We start from the raw sequence: 21,284 nt of genomic DNA, 5'->3' as shown, positions 1-21,284 counted from the left end.
GTTGGCATTCCAGAGCCAATTAGTGTCCTTCATAGCAAAACCCTGATTCTTCTCTAGTAACTGGTACAAGGTCAAACATATAATAAGACTGTCATAATAATAATAATCTATTGATGATAATTATACTTAGGAAATTTTGCTTCACTTTCTACCCTGGTGGGAAAAAAAGCCTTTAACGTGTATTGAAAAATACCCCAGCACCTACTACCATAACGTATATCAACTTAGGTAAGTCAGTCTCTGGCCTTCAGTTTCCTCTAAGACATAGAGAGTTAAACTAGATGGTCTGTAGGGTCCTCTGTGGCTCTGAAATTTTTATGATTGCTGCATTGTTATTAGAAAAAACCCTAACTCTATAAAGAATTTAATTCTAGGTAAATAAATCCAACATTATTTGTACCTAAAATGAATTTGTTGTTATTTAATCATTTCAGTCATGACCAACTCTACATGATCTCATTTGGGGTTTTCTTGGCAAAGATACTAGAGTGGTCTGACATCTCCTTTTCCAGCTCATTTTACAGATGAGGGACTGAAGATAACAGGTTGAAGTGACTTGCCCAGGGTCACATAAATAGTAAGTGTCAGAGACTAGATTTGAATTCAGGAAGATGAGCACTCCGTCTACTGTCACTCTAACCATTGCACCACCTAGGAAAAAAGTGATGTAATCTGCTGAGCCTGATTCATTCTAGTCATCTGTTTGTTAAGGTTCATAAGGATGAATTAATGGGTCACTCAACACTTAACAAAAGTAGGTTTACTTAGCCAAAGAATAGAAAGAATAATCAACAAAAATACTATAGCACATAGCCTGAATAAGCATGGGTCCCTTTCACCTACCTAAAGAAATGTATCTGATTAGCAGGGACAGATATAGTGACCCACTGGGCCTTGGGACATCTGCAAAGTCTAAAAGGTGCTGACTTCACATAGGTGGCTTTTGTATGCCCTTAAGTGGACACAAAGCCACATCCATTTAGGCAGAGGGCACCAGGAAATTTAATCAATGAACATATGGCTTGAGCATTAGCCCCTTGGGCTAATCACGTCTTAAGAACAGCTTTCTTGTCTTCTAGTCCTCAGATTCACTATGCCACACTACATTTCTGAATTAAGTAAGCTGGTTAGATTATCTTTTAGAGATATATTCTATTTTGAAGAATGTATAATTCTATGCCATTAATGGGGATTTATACAACTCCAAAATCACTTGAGATTAACTATTTAGCCTCACATAATCCTAAATCTCAAACAGTTGAAGACAGGGTCTGGGCTTTATTTTATCTTTCTTAATTTGCTGTTGTAGCACAGTCCTTTCAACATAGCAGATACTCAATACATGTCTGTTGCACTATCTTATTGCATTGAATTTGGTGAATAGAATTATTCTTTTCTTTCTCCATATAGTTTTAATATGTTGAAGTTTTACTAGAATTAATGTTTTCTCATTGATTTAATTGGTTTTTGCATTCTTCATTAATCTATTATTCACATGAATTTTTCTTGTTTGAATGAGTTTTTTCATTAGATAAAGATAAATGGGGTGATTTAAATTTCAGTAGAAGAAAATGGTAACAATTCTTAAAATGACATGTTTGCATTGTGAATTTTTTATTTATTTTATTAAATTATTTTATTATAGGTACTATAACAATAAAGCCAACTGATTCCCGTTGGGTTGGTGCTTGGTGGCTTGGCTTTCTCGTACTGGGAATCCTTAGTATTGCTGCTGGGATTCCATTCTTTTTCATGCCTAAGAGTCTGGAGAAACCAACAAAGGAAAGGAAAAGTCCACCATCTTTGGATGTATCTAGTACCAATGGAAGTAGAAACCAAACGACAAATTTTAAAAATCCAGGGCAAATAAAGGAGCCTAAAGATTTGACAGGTGACTATTTGACATTTAGAACTAACTATGCAAATTAAGGGAAGCAAATTAGTATCTAGAGGTGGGTGATGGGAGGGAGGAAAAAATAAAAAGTTTTTCACTAATTTTTTCACCAAATGGTAGGATAATTTTTTTTTAATCTCTCACATTAAATGTGTGAGCGAAAACGCAGTCTTAGAGCTGAAAGTAAGTTAAAGATCGTCTAGTACAACCTTTTTATTTAACAAATGAGAAAACTGAGACCCAAATTAAATTGTTTTTCCAAAGCATACAGAATTAGTGACAAAGCCAGGACCAGAACCCACATCTTCTTATGCTAGAGTAAAGTAAACTGAAAAAAATTTCAAAGAAGTTTTATTTCAGAGTCTACAATTTGCCTTAGAGGCTAACAAGAAATTTGCCCTGTGTTCACTAGTATGTGCAGAAATAGTTATATATTTATGTAAATTTGTTAAAGCCAAGAGAGACAAATTTTTTCATGTATGGAAAGAGTATTATTTATTCACTGGATCATAGGATGTAGAGTGGAAAAATCATCTAGTCCTGCCACATAATTTTATAGTTTGGAAAACTGAGAATCCAGGGAATGGAGTAATTTGCCCAAGGTGACATATAGCATTTGGATTCAAATGCAGGTCTTCTGACTCCCAATCCAAGGACAATGATAGCATCTTCCTAGTTACAATTTGGTTTAACTTTAACCTCTAATTTTTCTGACTGTAGTCTGGGGTAGAATTAGACACATTTAGACAGAGTTTGTTTAGTCATATCATCATTCTTTTTTCCCCTCTAAATCCCTCAAACACCAAGAGCTTTAAAAAATTGTTCCCTTACTCTTTGTACCTTGTTCCAATTTTGATGGTCCAATGGATCTCCCCACTCCTCCTGCTTTTTCCCCTCACCTTCCACCTTACACACACACACACACACACACACACACACACACACACACACACACACGACAACTGTATTCTTTGCCAAGGATCATATGTCAATAAATCATTCTGTAATATGTATAATTGGGCCACAATGTATTTCCAATCATAAGTTAAAGAAAGTATATTATCAAAGAAATGCATAGCTCCAAAATAAGGAGAAATTGTTGTATGGTGGGCACAAGGAATAACATATAAAAAGCCAACCTGCTGCACTATGATACATAAAATACAAAATGTACCAAAGGCAAACCAGCAGTACATTAACTGGATCTTTTTTGCAATTTCTATAGAAGAACATGGTCAGAAGCTCACAGAATGAGTAAAGCCCCTCCAGTCCCCACAATATGTACTCTATCAGTAGCAAGAATATCAAGATTGACATGATTGTAGACGCATTGAAATATTGAAGAAGTAAACTGATGTAATAACCAATGCATTGGCACCATCCTGATAAATACCACTGAGGAATGATAGAAATATCTAATGATATATCACCCTGTAGCAGAAAGAGCAATAAATTGTTCTCTCTGGAGCAAATCAGAAAAGCTGTATTTTAAAACCATCATGCCATTAGCTAATATTGTGACCTTGGGCAAACTATTATCTTTCTAAGCCTAAATTTTGTCATCAGTAAAATGAGACAGCATTGGTGTGTTTTCTAACTCTAGCTTTCTATGATTAATTGTTTTATACCCAAGTCTACTACTAAGCCTCCCGTACATGAAAAGGGAGCTATTTCCTGATTGTGCTGAATTATCTTTTCCAACAAAGCCTTTTATTTTTCTTCTAGGTTTTTTCCACTCCTTAAAACGTCTCCTTACTAACTGGATGTACTTTATTTACTTGATTTCATCGTTGTTTGCCTTTAGTAGCTTTATTGGCTACATTACTTATTTGGCAAAATATTTAGAACAGCACTTTGGCCAGTCAATATCTAAATTGAACATTTTAATTGGTAAGTTTTACTATTTGACTTTACTATTTCATTTACAGCGAACTATTGCAGATTAAGTAAAATTTAAAATTATTTGCTCCCTATTCAAGGTCCTCTTAAAGCTGACACCATTCCATCTCTTAATCTTATTTCATATTATCCCCCCCCCAAAAGTTCATGTTCCACCCAAAATGTACTATTCTCTCCCTGAGTAAAAATTCTTGCACTCCTCTGCATCTATACCTTGGCTCTAGTTTTTCTCTGTATTTGTAATATCCCTTTATCTCCCTCTAAATGAATTCTTACCAATCTTTTATTTTTAATGTTCTTTTTTGATATTTAATTTTTATTTTTCCCAATTATATGTAAACAAAAAAATTAACATTTCCTTTTTAAAATTTTGGGTCCCAAATTCTCTCTGTCTCTCTTCTCCCACCTCCTTGAAAAGGCAAAGCAATTTGACATAGCTTATACATATGCAGCCATGCAAAACATTTCTGTATTAGCAGTATTGCCAAAAATGCCCATAAAAAAATAATAAAGAAACTTTCAAAAGTATGCTTCAATTTGCATTCAGACTCCATCAGTTCCTTCTCTGGAGGATAGCATTTTTCATATAAATTTTTTCAGAATTATCTAGGATCATTGTATTGCTGAGAAAGCCAACTCCTTCACAGTTGATCATAGTACAATGTTGCTGTTACTGTGTACAATGTTATGCTGGTTCTGCTCATGACACTTTCCTTCAGTTCATGTAAGTCTTTCCAGGTTTTTCTGTTACCATCCTGCTTGTAATTTCTCATAATACAATAGTATTCCATCAAAATCATATACCACAACATGTTCAGCCATTCCCCAATTGATGAGCATCCCCTCAATTTCCAATTCTTTGCCACCACAAAAAGAACTGCTAAAAATATTTTTGTAGCATAGATCCTCTTTCTTTTTTATACCTGAATGATACTGAATGATATATCAAATGATATGCTGAGTTTGAGAATCCTGTGGGAATAGTTCTAAGTTCTTCTCCAGAATGGTTAGATGAGTTCACAACTCCACCAATAGTTTATTAGAATCTCAATTTTTCCACATCTACTCCAACATTTGCATTTTCGTTTTCTATCATATTAGCCAATCTGAGGTAGTCCCTCAAAGTTGTTTTAATTTGCATTTCTTCTAATCAGTAGTAATTTAGAGCATTTCTTCATATGACTATAGATAGCTTTGATTTCTTCTTCTGAAAACTGCCTATTCATATCTTTTGACCACCTATCAATTGGGGAATGACTTGTAGTCTATTTGACAGAGTTCTCTATATATTTGAGAGACAAGGCCCTTACCAAAGAAATTTGCTGTAAAATTTTTCCCATTATCCTGCTTTTATGCTAGTCTTGGTCTCATTGGTTTATTTGTGAAAATCCTGTTTAATTTAATGTGATCAAAATTATCCATTTTTATCTTGTAATGCTCTCTATCTTTTCTTTGGTCATAAACTCTTCTCTTATTCATAGTTATGACTTGTAAACTATTCCATACTTTCTTAATTTGCTTATGATATCACTCTTTATGTCTACATCATGCCCATTTTGACCTTATCTTAGTATATGGTATGAGATGCTGGTCTACACCTAGTTTCTGCCAAACTGGAAAGCAATTTTGCCAGCAATTTTTGTGAAATAATGATTTTTTCCCAAAATCTCAGATCTTTGAGTTTCTCAAACACCAGATTACTATGGTCATTTACTAGTGTGTATTATGTATGTATGTATGTATGTATGTATGTATGTATGTAATCTTGCTCTATTTCTTAGCAAGTACCAGATTTGTTTTGATGATTATTGCTTTGTAATATAGTTTGAGATCTGCTAACTAATCCATATACTTTCACATTTTTTATTAATTCCTTTGATATTGTTGACCTTTTAGTCTTCCAGGTAAATTTTGTCATTTTTTCTAGCTCTATAAATTTTTTTGGTAATTTGATTGGTATAGCACTGAATATGTAAATTAATTTAGGTAGAATTGTCATTTTATTATATTGACTTGGCTTATCTAAGAGCAGTTACTATTTCTACAATTGTTTAGATGTGACTTTAATTGTACAAAAAGCATTTTATAATTGTGTCCCTATAGTTCCTAGCTTTGTCTTGGCAAGTAGACACTCAAGTATTTTATATTGTCTACCGTTAATATAAATGGAATTTCTCTTTCCATCTCTTGGTGCTGGACTTTGTTGGTAATACATAGAAATATGGATGATCTATGTGGGTTTATGTTATATCCTGAAACTTTACTAAAGTTGTTAATTATTTCAACTAGTTCTTTAGTTGATTCTCTAGGATTATCTATCATCATATCATCTGCAATGAGTGATAGTTTTGTTTCCTCTTTGGCTATTCTAATTCCTTCAACCTCTTTTTCTTTTCCTATTGCTAAAGCTAGTATTTCTAGTACAATATTGAATAATTGTAGTGATGATGGGAATCCTTGATTCACCCCTAATCTCATTGGGAAAGCTTCTAATTTATCCCCATTATGAATAATGCTTGCTGGTGGCTTTAAATAGATACTAATCATTTTAAGAAAAGTTTCATTTATTCCTATGCTTTCTAGTCCTTTTAATAGGAATGAGTATTATATTTTGTCAAGACCTTTTTTCTGCATCTATTGAGATAACTATATGATTTTGCCACTTTTGTTATTATTACGGCTAATTATTCTGATAGTTTTCCTAATACTGTATGTAAATCACACTTTCTCAGAGTGTATGAACTTTGTGATACAATGCTGTAATAGTCTTACTGGTATTTTATTTAAAATTTTTGCATCAATATTCATTAGGGAAGTTTGTCTATAGTTTTCTCTCTGTTTTTGCTTTTCTTGTTTTAGGTACCAGCAGTATATTTGTGTTGTAAAAGGAATTTGTTAGGGCTCCTTCTTTGCCTATTTTTCCAAATAGGTTTTATAGTATTGGAATTAATTGTTCCTTAAATATTTGGTAGAATTCCTACAGATCCTTTAAAGTCCAACTCAAATGCCACTTCCTGCAAGAAATTTCATCTCTTTTGGTTAATAATGACCTCCTAGCTTGGATCTCACTTAGCACTTTGTTTCACACTTCTATTACTCATTTACATAATATTTTGCATTACAATTATCTGGATTAAACTTTTCCATTGGAGACACTTAAATTCCACAAAGGCATGGACTCAGTGGCATCTAAACATTGTATTTCACTATCCTACCATAGTGCTTTTCACATAGCAGATGTTTAATAAATGGTTGTTGGTTTAATGAACTGAAAAATGATCTCATCTCTAATCCTCTATTATAGCACGATGCTTCCCTAATCATCTGCATTCACCTCTCGATATCTCCCTATCTATTAGTTTCTTCCCTAGAGTAGACTACTAAAGACATACCAAGTCCTCACTAGACCCTCCCATCTCCTCGAGCTATTGCTCTAAAACTGTTATTTCTTTCATAGACAAACTCCAAGGGGGGAAAAAATCTGTCTACACTTATTGACTCTATGTCCTCTTCTCTCACTTGCTTCTCAAACCTCCGCAATCTGAATTTTTATCACATTACCCAGATAAAAATTCATTCTCAAAATTTATTAGTGATCTCTCCACGTGCAAATCTGGTGGCCTTGTCTTAGTTCTCATCCTTTTTGACCATCCAGTAACTGATGGCATGGTTGATCACCCTCAACTCAACTCCTGGATACTTTCTCATATTGGTTACAATGTTCTTTCTCGGTGCCTCACTGTCCTTCTGTTTGCGCATTGTGTATCTCTGTGTATCTTTCTGTCTCTTTCTCTCTACTTCTTTATGTGTGTTCCTGTCTCTATCTCTGTCTCTGTCTCTCCGTGTCTCTCTCTGTCTCTGTGTGTGTGTCTGTCTGTCTGAATGCTCTGTCTGTGTGTGTCTCTCTCTGTGTCTCTGTGTCTCTGTGTCTCTGTCTCTCTCTCTGTGTCTTTCTCTCTCTCTCTCTCTCTCTCTCTCTCTCTCTCTCTCTCTCTCTCTCTCTCTCTCTCTGTGTGTGCGTGTGTGTGTCTTCTCTGTCTCTCTGTGTGTCTCTCTGTTTCTGTCTCTGTCTCTGTCACTCTCTGTGTGTCTGTCTGTCACTGTCTGTCTCTCCTTCCTCCTTGTCCTCTTTCTCCTCCTTCTTTTCCTTTTCCTCCTCCTTCTCCTTTTCCTCCTCCTCCAACTTTCCTGACCACTCTTCAATCTCCTTTGCTGCTTCATCATCTGTGGCATTCTCCCACCTGTAGGTATAAATCAAGGTTTCCTTTGGTAGTAAAAACCAGTGCTTTTTAGCATAAAGGAGTGTTGTACTTAGTCAAAGGCTTTTTTCTGCGTCTATTGAAATGGTTTCAGATGGTTGGGTTTTTTAAATGATTAATTATATTGATTATTTTCCTAACATTTATCTATCCTTACAACCATGATATAACACCCACTGGATCATAATGAATGATTTCGTGGATAAATTGTAACCTGTTTGACAAAATTTTGTTTAAAATTTTTGAGTTGATGGTTATTAATGATGTTTTCTTTCTCTGTTTTATCTTTCCCTGTCTTTTCCCTGACAAACCATGTTTGTTTCATAAAAAGAATTCCAGTAGGATTCTTTCTCAATTTTTGAGAATAATTTGCAAAATGTGAATATTAACTGTTATTTAAAAGTTTGATAGAATTCTCCTGTGAATCTACCAGGTCCAGGAGGTTTTCTTGTTGTTGTTCTTGATCTTGTTCCTGTTCTTGTTTTTGTTATGGTCATTGTTGTTGTTGGTAGTTCCTTTACAGCTATATCTATTTCCTTTTCTGAATTCAGATTATTATTTATCTGGTCTTCTGGTAGTTTGGATATTTTATATTTTTGCAAGTATTCTTCTATATCCTTTGTGTTCTCAGTTTTGTCACTATATAACTTTGCATAATATGCTTTGATTATTCTTTTTATTTGTTCTGATTTTGCTGTGATTTCACCCTGATCACTTGCAATTTTGTCTATTTGATTTTCTGTTGTCTTTTTTTAAATCAAATTAACTAAGTGTTTATCAACTTTATTAGTCTTTTCAAAGAACCAGCTTTTAGTTTTATTTACCACATTCATGGGTTTTTTTTTTTTGTTTTCAGTTAATCTATTTCCTCTCTAATTTTTAGTGGTTCATCTTTTATGTTTGTTTAAGGTTTATTTGTTGATTTTCTAATTTTTAAATGCAAATTCAGTTCATTAATCTCTTTTTTGTATTTTGTTAATATATGATTATAAAAATATATTTTTCCCTAAGGACTGCTTTAGGTACCTCCAAGAAATTTTAGTATGTTGTTTCATCATTATAATTTTCTTTTATATGGTTATTGTTTCTATTATTTGTTCTTTGACCTACTCATTATTTAAGATTTCATTTTGGATATCTTTTGTGTCTATATCTTTTGTTTGTGGTCTCTGAGCCAATTTCTGTTTTTATTGCATGTGGTCTATAAAGGATGTATTTACTATTTCTACCTTTTTACATTTGTTTATAATATCTTTGGGCATAAGTACATGGTTGGTTTTTTTAAAAGTTCCATGTGGTGCAGAGAAATATACATATCCTTTTGCTATCTCATTTAAAGGACATCAAAAGTTTTAACTCGCATCTCTAGAAATTTTCAATTCCATATTTTCCCTCTGGCTTATCTTTCTATTAGATTTATCCAAAACTGAGAGAAGGCTATTGGAGCCTTCTGTAACTATTGTGTAATTGTCTATATATTTCTGAAGCTCAGAAAATGTTTCCTTTGTGAATTTGGATGCAAAGGCATTTAAAGCATATGATTTTATTACTGATATTGATTTGTTGTCTGTGCTTACTTTCAGCATAATATAGTTTCCTTGCTTATCAATTTTTTATTTTGTAAATGTTTGTGCTATCTGATAGCATGATGACAACACTTGCTTTTTTTAGATTCATTTGATACATATTTTTCCATCTCAGCTTTATTTTGTGTATGTCTTTGCTTTTCAAGTGTGTTTCTTATATTTTGCATAATTATGCATGTATAACCTATCAGATCACTTAGCATCTCAGGGAGGGGAGAAGGGAAGGAGGGATAGAATTTGGAACTTAAAATTTTTTTAAATGTTAAAAATAGTTTTAATATGTAAATGGAGAAAAACAAAATATTATTTAAAATGTATCAGTGACAGATTGTAAGGTTTTGTTTTCTTATTCAATTTGTTGTTCTTTTTCATTTTATTGGATTATTTGATACATTCACATTTAAAGTTATAAGAGTTAGTTTTATATTTTCCTCCATCTATCACTAAATTTTTTTCAGGTTATGATTTTTCCCTTCTTCAGATATAAACACAGTATTAAATATTTTCTGTTACTTTGTCTCAAACTTTTCTTCTCCTTCCCCCAATCTCTTCTCATATCTTATCCCTTTCCCTTTAGGGCTTTGCTTTTATCTAGTTATATATTTCTTCCCCCTCTTTTTTCTTCTCAGTCAAGTAGCTCCTCCTCCTTTCTCTCCACCTCTTCATCTAGTCCTGTTCATTACTTTTGCTTTTTTTATTTTTAATTTCATCTTTAAGCCCCTTTCCAAAAAGGATTTCTTTCATTCTCATCATTATCCATGTTCTCTGTTTACTCTAGAATCTAGACCCTCATTCTCTGATTTATGAACCCTATAATCATCTGGTCTCTCTCTTTTCTCTATAATCTTCATACAATCAAAGTTTCCAAGATATCCATTCTGGGTTCTGCTCTTTAGGCACTTTCTGCCACTGCCTTGTAGGGTTTACCCCATGGATTTTCCTTTTCCATTGTGCCTCACTCTCAGAGCAATGGCTATTATGGCAGATGTCAAAGAGGACAGTGCCCCTTGGTAGCCCCCTTGGGGGCTGGGTCTTAAAGTGTCTCAGCCTCCTCCCACACTGGGGAATTTATGTTTTGCAAGTCTCGGTCTCTATCCCAGCTGCCTTTTGGATGGTCAGAACTGGCCCCAGCTAGATGCTGTGCTCTTCTTTCAGGCTTGATGGAGTGCTACATAGCCCCCTACATACACAATCTCCTATCCAGTGACCTATTCTATTCCCGCTGTTCCTTAGTTCTCTGCTCCAGAACAGGAAGTTCAAAGTAACTGGCACCACCAGTTCAGAACCTGCTTTTCCTGGAGCTGACAGAGACTTCATTTGGACAAGGCCGCTTTCTCTAGACCTAGCATTGGTGCTTCCAGGTTTCAGCACACACTGGGCTTAAGCTCTTGAAAAACCACGGCCAAACTGGCTGTTGAGGCCCTGGGAAACTTCCACAGACTGAATCAAGGGCTCTACTGTCTGGAAAAGAGGGAGGGGGGGCAGACATCTAGGATTGGGCTTTGATGTAAGCCTGTGTTGAGCCCTTGGGTCTGCTAGTGAAGCCCTGATGCTGGTATTGTGGGAAGTAGGGGAGGGGTGCTAAGTGAGCTCAGGATCAGGGAGCATCAGTTCTTGGGTTTGTTTTCTTTTTTAACATTCTTTTGAATTCCAGGTTCCTACACCATGAAAATAGCTTAAGTTGTTTTTATCTTTGGTCTATAATTTCTGTTTTTGGATTTTGAGCGATTGTAGGTATCAGAGGAAATGTCTAATCCACCATCTTGTTGGTCATGTGATCTGGAAGTCCCATTGCACTCATTTTTATTAGTACTTTCAGATACATTGAAAGGAAATTTCCCAATCTCATTTTGCAATATTAATTAGTTGTGTGTGTATGTACGCTAAATCAGTGTAAATAAATACAAAAAACATGGTAACAACACCCAGCCTCTTCAGTGTAACCTTGCCTAAACATTACATACACCAGCAAACCAGAAGATTCAGCTCGAGTCGTATATTGCTTTTCCCCATCTCCTAGTTGCTAATATCCTCTTCTATAATGTATTTTGCATTCTATTTCAGAAGTATATATATATACACACACACATATATATATATACATATACACATATATATATATGTATATATACATATATATGTACATACTGTTTTCATCACTCGAGCTCCTTGAGGGTCTGTTTTCGCTTTTTCTTCGCATACCAATGGGTAATACAGGGCTGGCACATATTAAATGCTTAATAAATGTTTGTTGGTTGATCAATTTATTAATCATGCTTCAGACCATACAGTATAAAACAATTAGAGACTTTTATCTCATGGTACGTGGTTGTTTAAGGAATTTTGTGTTAGTGTCTCCACCAACTTCAAATATATATGATATATTTCAGATTCTTTTATAAATTGCTATCCCCCATTAAAATGTAAGCTCCTTGAGTCACAGTCTGCTTTGGTTTCTGCTTATGTTTTTATTCCCAGCATGGATCACAGTACCTGGTACCTAGGAAAGGATTAATAAATGTATGTTGACTGACCGACTAATTAGTGTGAACTCAAGCAATTTAGATCTTGACTAGGGAATAGTATTAGAGTGGGCCAAGGCCTTTAGGGAGAGAGCACTAGATTAATGAGAAATGAAAAGGGGCTCTAGCCTTTATTTGAAGAAAGAAAGCATCCTCTCCTGCCAATTGGGGAAGTATGATCTATACCTGTTTTCATCAGATTTGAATAGATGGCTTCCTTTCCTATGAGGAATGATTAAGCAGCTTAGAGCCTGACCAACATATGCCAGAGAACTATGGTTACACATTCTCAACTATTTTTTTCTTTTTCTCTTCTTTCCAGGAGTAGTAGCAATGCCTGTAATTTGTATTTCAGTTTTTTTGGGAGGATTTATTTCTAAAAAATTGAAATTAAAAACCCTTGGAATTGCCAAACTATTCTTCATTTCTCATGTTTGTGCTATCGCTTTGCAAGTACTGCTTCCATCATTCAACTGTGAAAGAAGATCAGTAGCTGGTTTAACAGTAACTTACGATGGGTATGTAGCTATTACCGATCACTTATATAATAATATGAACAGATAGTATGTAATGGTATTATTGATCAATTTTAATTACATACAAACAGCTATTATTCAATTGCATAATTATTTAGCATGTATAATTGCATAAATATAATCATATACTTTATTGTCATACCAGGAAAATCAAGGAAATGATGTTATCATTTCCCTGATGCCGTGGTCCCCTTTGAAAACAAAGGACAAACACAACCCGTTAGTAGACCTAGCTACCTGATTGGAGACCCAGCTAATTGGGTAACTCAGCTCAACCTCTCTCTTTCCTTCTTCTCCTTCTCCTCTCCAGAGGAAGGCAAATTTTGATGGCCAGAAGCTGCTCACTTAAACTGGGGTTCACTGGCTAGATCTTTCTTTTCTTTTCTTCCATCCTTCCTTCCTTCTTTTCTGTCTTTCTTTCTTTTTTTTTCTTTCTTTTTCTTTCTTTCTTTCTTTCTTTCTTTCTTTCTTTCTTTCTTTCTTTCTTTCTTTCTTTCTTTCTTTCTTCCTGAGACCCATTTCACTCTGTAGCTCATAGTTTGGACCACAATAGGTCCCTGCCCAGGCTCCACTTAATGCCTGAATTTTGGGCCCTCCTACCTAAGAGTGAATGTCATTGGTAACTGTTTCTCTTTGGAAGAGTAACCCTGAGGGTCTTCCCCTCCCAGCTTGATTCTTTTTTTCTTTTTCTGATTAAAGGGACCATCCCTTGATTCATTTCTTAAAGAGGCCTATTCTCTGAATGGGCATTACCTCACTCTAAGTGAGTACATGAAGAGGTCTTAGCCTAAAAAGTCTAGGTCTCCCATTGCATCCTGGGCCATCTCCAGGCATCTTGATTAATATCTAGTCACTGGATCCAGATGGTTCTGGAAGAGAAAGTGAGGCTGGTGACCTTACACAGTCCTCCCACACTCAAATCAAAGTCAACTGCAAGTCATGTCATCTTTTCTCTGATGCAATGGTTCTCTTTGAAAACAAGGGTGAAACATAACAACAACCTGTAATATATCAAAATATATGATATAAGATATATTGTGTCATATATTGTAAATCTCATGTAACATGTATTGTAATCTCATGTGACATCTTAGGATATATGATATAATATAGCTTATCATTGTATATTATATAATCACATATTTTATATATATATATAAAATTTAATTAAGATTATGTTATATAATAATATAACATAGTTTATCAATTATATAATAATGCAATAAACAGACAATTAAGTGCTGCAGAACACTGGGCCTGAAGTCAGGAAGATCTAAATTCAAACCCTATTCAAGACATTTACTACAAGACCTTGGGCAAGTCACTTAATCTCTGTTTTCCTCAATGTTCTCAATTGTAAAATCATGATATTAATAGCACTTACCTCGCAGGGTGGTTGTGAGGATCAAGTGAGATAATATTTGTAAAATGCTTAGCACAAGGCCTGAAACATAGTAAGTACCATGTAAATGCTATCTATTCTGGTTTTTTTATTAAACATATACCACAAAAATAAAAGTTATTTTCTACTATATGGTCCCAAACATAATTAATCAACCTATTTCCACCACCAAATAGATCAGAATCATGGGCCAGATTTTATATTTACCCAAAACATTTAAAATCATGAGGAATTTAAAAGGACATACCTGTTAAATGTTCAATTATAGAAATGGATGGGGTTTTGAAAAAGCATCCATGGTATAAATTCCCTGTCAAGAATCCAAGGCATTTGTATTAATCACTGAGGTTTTTTTTTTAAATCTTCAAAATAACATTCCATGACCACACTATTAGTCCCTTCTGAAGCTTAACAATTTCTGTAATAAAGATCTTCATAGTATTAAACCAAATTTTCTTATTTTGCCAGCTAATAGCATTTCTTAATTCATTTTGACTAGAAGAGGTAATAATAATACATATCTAATGTTTATATAGAATTTTAAGGTTTGCAAATCACTACGTAGGTGGCACAGTAGATAGGGCACTGGGCTTGGAATCAGAAAGACTCATCTTTGTGAGTTCAAATCCAACCTCAGACACTTACTAGGTGAATGACCCTGGGCAAGTTCCTTAACCCTTTTTGCCTGTTTCTCTTCTGTGAAATGAAGTGGAGAAGGGAATGGCAAACCACTCCAGTATCTTTAACAAGAAAACCCCACATGGAGTCATGAGGTAGGATAAAACTGAAACCACTCAACAACAACAACAACCACAAATACACACACACACACACACGTGCGCATGCACACATACACACGCACGTATATGTATATGCATGCATGTTGATTGTATATATGTGTATGTATACTATATATAATAAATATTACATATATATGTAATTTCATTTGATTCTTACAGTAACCCTGTGATTTAGGTGCTTTTATAATGTAAATGACAGATGAGATAACTGAAGTTGAAAGTTTAAATGATTTACATAGCTAGTAAGTGTTTCAAACAGGTTTCAAACCCAGGTCTTTCTGAGTTCAAATCCCACATCATGGTACATATGTTTCACAATTTAAGATTATTAGTGCTTACAGCTTCTCTAAAACTTTGGGGTCACCATATATATCAACCTTGAATACCTTTGAAAACCATTCTGATGTTACACCTAGGCCTCCTTTTTTAAGTATATTCAATTTTCTTAATATCCTTGTCTCTCCCTCAGTCAGGGACAAGATTTACATGCACACCTCCAGCCTTCTTCTGATGCCCAGGACTTCCCACACCAATCATATGCAGGATCAGAGTTGACCTGCATGGTAGTTGTACTGTTGGTTTTCTGAACTCCACGAACAACACTCTGCCAAGGGTTGTTCTTTTTTGGCTATTCAGACAATGGGGGAAATTTCCTAATTAGAGGTAGAGAACTGAAGTCTAGATAGTGATTTTAATAGCACCATGAAAGCAGAGCACCACTTCCAAGGAAGGCACAGATGTCTCAAGTTTGTTTTTCCTGGAACTTGAATAAGAACCAGCACAAAAATGAAACAATAACTTCATTACAATGCCCACTATCTCAACTCCTAACCTTACCACCTTAGTATTTACTTATTTTGCTATTATTTCAGGCAACCCACTGGCCTCCAGCATAGATCACTTGCTAGATATCATTGATATAAATGCTCCTCATGGCCTCATGTCTGCACTGAAAACTATTGTGTTTTAAAGGTTCAGTAAATGTTCCCTGGTGTTGGTCCTGTAGTTTGCCTGCAGAAATAGCCAAGTGGCATCTTGGTAACACATCCCTTTTTTTCCCTGCAACTCAGAAAGGAACCAGAATATCAGCATTTTTAAAAGGCATTAATTGGGCATGGTTACTCATGTAGATCCAGACCAGACTGTTCAGGAAAATTTGAACTCATTCAATCTCCCTTGATTTTTCAAGACTGATATAATGCAGCAAGGTGGTACATGGTGCTACACCTAGAATCTGGAGGACTTGAGTTCAAATTCAGCATGAGACAAGCTGAGTGATCCAGGAGAATCATTTAACTTCTGACTGCTTCAGTTTTCTCATCTGTAGGATGGGAATAATGATAGCACCTTCTCCTCCATCTCCATGGTTTTGTGAAACACTTTGCAAACCTTAAAGCACTACATAAATACCAGCTATTATGATGATGATAATATATAATGATATTGCAACATTTGCTTATATGATGAAAGGCTATCTATGCAAAATAGTATGTGATAAAAATATATCATAGGTATATGCATATATATTTCATCTATATAAATAATTTTCATAGAATTTTTGAGCTGGACAAATAAAATCAAGGCCCAGAGAAAGGGAAGGAGTTGCCCAGAATGATATATCCAGAATGGAATGGAACCCAAAGCTAAGTCCATGACTCCAGCACTCTCTTTTAGGGAAGTGGCCTCTTTTCAATAACATAATGAGTTGCATTTGTTTCTCTCCTTAATTACATTTGTTGCCTGTGACAGTTCTGAATCTTTTGTAAATATAGAAGTAAAATATACTTTTTAAAATGTTGCCTTTGTTATATCTTTATAAGCTTTCTTTGTCAGTTTAGAAGACAAATTCCTTTCTCTTATTTCTAATAAATGTCGACATTTTTACTGCAGGAATGACCTAGGGACACATCCTCAAAACATCTCATTTCCTTTCTGCAACTCAGACTGTAATTGTGATACCAATACATGGGATCCTGTCTGTGGGGATGATGGACTCACTTACATGTCCCCCTGTTTGGCTGGATGTAAATCTTCTGTAGGCCGTGGAAAGGACTTGGTATGTATGGTGATTGTTCTCTCTTCTCCATCATAATCAACACAAATTTAATTGGTCAATTGCATTCAATTCAGGTGGCAACTGATCAGTTCATTAATATGCTAAATCACAAGAGTGATGGCATTTGACTTTTTGCTGAATACAGAGACATTATCAAATACATTTGTTCCTAACCGGGGCAAAATATGTGGACATAAGCAGGGCTTCCCGTACCTAAACACCAAAATCTGAGATCACATTGTCACATATCTCTTAAATTTATAAATATATGTGTTTGTATGTGTGTGTAATATTATGACATTTGAAGGTAATATGTAAGTAAGAGACCTTCCAGAAAATAGGAAGCCAGCAAAAATGGAATTGACGTTCTAGGTAAGCAGCAATGCTAGAATAGAAAACTATTTCTTCTAAAAAGTTTCTACACTGAGGAATTGATTAGGGATGGGGATAATGTATTTAGTTAAATCTTGACTGTTAAAATAATTGATCATGTTTGACTGTTCTATTCAACTGTCTATGGGTATTTTCACAAACCTATTTTATAGGCATAGTATGAATGAAATGCAGTACTGAAACTTTTATTTAGAATTGAGTTAAAGAACATAAACCACATACTGGTAATAATAGTCAAGACCTAATCTTTGAATATGGCTACTTACTCCTGCTGGAGAAGCAAATGGCAAACTACTCCAGTATCTACCAAAAAAAAAATCTAAATGGGGGCATGAAGTCAGAGACGACTGAAAAGACTGAACAACAACTCACTCTTGACCTAAATCTGAACCATTGCAAACCATAGTGAGAATCTTCCAGTGATGAAAATAGTTCTCTGTGTGTCCTAGTCAGTATTCCTTCTGGTTTCAGGTGACATACGTAGGCCCAAGAGTGTCCACCTCAATCCAAAAGTATAAAATAGAGCAGAAAATAAATAATCTCTGCCTTGGTATCACAGCTAGACCTGAGCACTAAGGCTTTTCTCATTGGCCCTCTGATCTCTCAGACCCTGGATTTTGTATGCCTGGTAGTCTTCCTTAGATTACTTCCTTAGATTCCACTTCTTACTTACAACATAGCAACGTGGTGGAGTAAAAAATGTTAGCTTGGGAGACAAGAGACCTGGTATCTATTTCCTGTTCTTCTACCAACTAGTTGAATGATGTTGAACAAGTATCTTTACCCTGTACAATCTCAGATTTCTCATCTATAAAATTAAGAGGCTTGGACTACATGATATCTAAATTTTTTTCCACTTTTAAAACTTCCAAACATCTATAAATCTTAGAAGATATTATTCCCTTGCTGACTCACCTATCTCCTGGTTTTAGCTTCTGATGGGTGGCATAGTTCCATTGCCTTGCTATGCCCAGTGTCTCACAATCAACATTAAATCAACAAATATTTATTAAACACTTGCCATGAGGCATTGTACTTGGTCCTGGGAATACAAATATAAAAGCAAAATAAATCCTGTCTCCAAGGAGATTACATTCTGTTAGGGAAGAAAATATGCATACCTTGCCCCAGATCAAAAATTGTATCCTAAAGGACCTGATTAATCCTTTAATCCTCCCTCACCAAATTGCCCAGAGGCCATTGGTCTTCATAATAGTTGCCTCTGCTTCCTATTACATCTAATTCTGGCCTCAGTCATGCTTTACTTTCACTTGTGCAGATAGAATTATAATCATATGTACTCATACTTATGCATATGTGTGTGTGAACATATATAAATGCTCACCAAATTTTGATGCACAGTAACAGCTACTTCAACAATGTGTACATACATAGTAGTGAGCTTGTAGTCCTACTTAGTCACCTAAGAACTAGATGAGAAGGAATAATAGGTAAAAATGAGTGAGCAAGTTACAATGAAGTTACCTAGAGATGAGGTGTTAACTGTGAGTAAAAGGAGTGTAGAGAGTTAGGTTTAAATGATCAGTTAATGGTGCTTCACTTGCATTTTAGGCATTACACACTAACTTGTTTATTTTTTTAATATAATGAGTAAAACAATAATAGTTGCTTCCAAATAATTTTCAATAATAGATCATACCACAGAGAACAAATGAACAGTTTGGGGAAACCTATTTATCTTTCAAAACATCACAGTAGTAGCAGAAAGAGCACTGAATCAGGAGTCAGGGGGCCTGGGTTCAAATTCCAGTCTTGCTACTTGTATCTATGATCCTGATCAATTCGATTCCTTCTGTGAATTTCAATATTCTTATGTATGAAATAAGGATTTGGTGGGCTTTTTTTAAAGATAATCTCCAAACTCTAACATTATGATCAAATGAAAGACTATACCTACCAAAGGAAATTTTAGAATTCTCCAATATTTAGTTTAAATGTAAAGAACTGTTTCAAGTCCTGTGTTGTATTTTGTAAATGAATTTTGTAATAATTTTGAAATTATTTTTAGGTCTTCCATAACTGTAGCTGTATTGAAGCTAACAATTTCCAATCCATAAAAACTTCAGCTCATTTGGGCCAATGTCCAATGGAAGATGATTGTTCAAGAAAATTTATATATTTTATGACAGTGCAAAGTTTGAGCTCTTTCTTTATGGGATTAGGAGGTTCCCCTAAAATGATGCTGATTTTTAAGTAAGTAATGTAAAAATCATGATTGTTTATATGATTCCACAAATAATTCTTTTATTAAGAATCAAACAGATAAAAAGATATATTGGCCCTTTTTATTTTCATTAGAATAAAGAAATGCTGGATTGATAGAATTCGGTATTTCCCAGGAGTTATTTCCTTGGTTTTTTTTTCCCCATACAGATACTTTGGGGGAGGGAGGTTGTTTGTTCGTTTGCCTGGGTGTTGTGTTTTTTCTTTGTACACAGGAAGTTTTTGCATTATGGTAAAAATCCTAACTCTGATACCAACTTTAGCTGGTATAATATCTTTATTTTTTATATTTAATTTATTTTCAGTTTTCAACATTCATTTCCATAAGTTTTAAATTTTCTCCCCCTCCCTCCCACCTTCCTCCCCAAGATCGCATGCAATCCAATATGTGCTCTACACATACACTCCTATTAAACACAGTTTCACATTAGTCATGTTGCATAGAAGAATTATAATGAATGGGGGAAACCATGAGAAGGAAAACAGAAGTAAAAAGAGTCTGCTTCACTCAACATTCTGACTCCATAGTTCTTTCTCTGGATGTGCATGGCATTTTCCATTGTGAGTCCTTTGGAAAAGTTTTAGGTCTGTGAATTGCTGAGAAGGGCTAAGTCTATCAAAATCAGTCCTCACACAGTGTGGCTGTTACTGTATACAATGTTCTCCTGGTTCTGCTCACTTCAATCAGCTTCAGTTCATATGTGTCTTTCCAGGTTTTCCCAAAGTCCACCTGCTCATCATTTCTTATAACACAATAGCATTCCATTACATTCACATGGTATAATATATTTCAAAAAAATTATGTATCTATTTCTACTGTTATATCATCATGATATACCTTTCAAGAAATACAAATGACCAAAGGCTTATAGATTTCCCAGAAGCTTCAGGTTTTTACATCATTAATACATCAAGAAAGGAGTTATAAAGGCGCTGAATATGTGGAGCACCAAACAAGATAACTAAGACTACAACTAAGGATATCTTACCAGAAAGGAAAGGACTGGTTGATTGTTTGGGAGTCTCTTTGCAATCAGCTTATTTCAGAACTGGGGATATATACTCTAAAGAAAAGAGATTAGGATGAAATTCCAACTCTTCTTCAAGCATTTTAAGGTCCATAGCATGGAAGGTGGACTAGACTTCTTCTTAGCCCCAGGACGCAGATCTAGAAACAATAGGTGATAGTTGCTGACCAGCAGATATAAGCTTGATTGTAAAGAACAGCTTCCTAACATTTAGAACTAGAACAATTAGAACAACTGTTTAAAAAGTGGAACTGGCTGCCTCAGGAGACTACACATTTCCTTTCTCTTTAGAAGAGCACATGGTGAAAAAGGAATTTTTGTGTTTGGGCCAAAACGCCTTCTGTGATCCTTTCCAATTCTAATTCTGTGAGTCTGAGTAAAACCATATTGTTTTCTGCTTACCATGAAAGTAAAAATTAATACCAAATTAATTGAAAGCATCAATTAACAAACATTTCTTAAGCTCTTATTATGTTCCAGACACTTCATAATCTCTGGGGGTAGAAAGACACAGAAAAAACAGTCCCTACTCTTTGTGGTGTGCACATTTTAATGGGAGAGACAACATCAGACCATCTTGGATAAGTATAAAATTGATGGAATATAATCATATAGGATATGACACTAGAAGCTAGAGAAACCAAGAAAGACATCCTGGAGAAGAT

At 34.8% G+C, this 21,284-nt stretch overlaps 1 protein-coding gene across 1 annotated transcript in view; it reads left to right on the top strand.

Annotated features, from left to right (window-relative positions):
* The window catches only part of LOC118849782 (solute carrier organic anion transporter family member 1B1-like), a 101,064-nt gene that overhangs the window by 50,228 nt on the left and 29,552 nt on the right, over positions 1 to 21,284 (top strand). Inside the window, exons 8-12 of the mRNA XM_036758749.1 lie at positions 1,646 to 1,891; positions 3,620 to 3,784; positions 12,483 to 12,678; positions 16,789 to 16,954; positions 19,377 to 19,561. Coding sequence (XP_036614644.1) covers positions 1,646 to 1,891; positions 3,620 to 3,784; positions 12,483 to 12,678; positions 16,789 to 16,954; positions 19,377 to 19,561 — 958 coding nt within the window. The remainder of the gene's footprint in view (positions 1 to 1,645; positions 1,892 to 3,619; positions 3,785 to 12,482; positions 12,679 to 16,788; positions 16,955 to 19,376; positions 19,562 to 21,284) is intronic.

This window comes from Trichosurus vulpecula, chromosome 5 (genome assembly GCF_011100635.1).
Source record: "Trichosurus vulpecula isolate mTriVul1 chromosome 5, mTriVul1.pri, whole genome shotgun sequence".
NCBI lineage: Eukaryota > Metazoa > Chordata > Mammalia > Diprotodontia > Phalangeridae > Trichosurus > Trichosurus vulpecula.
The sequence above is the reverse complement of the archived record's forward strand: the minus strand, read 5'-3'. Positions and strand labels throughout refer to the sequence as shown.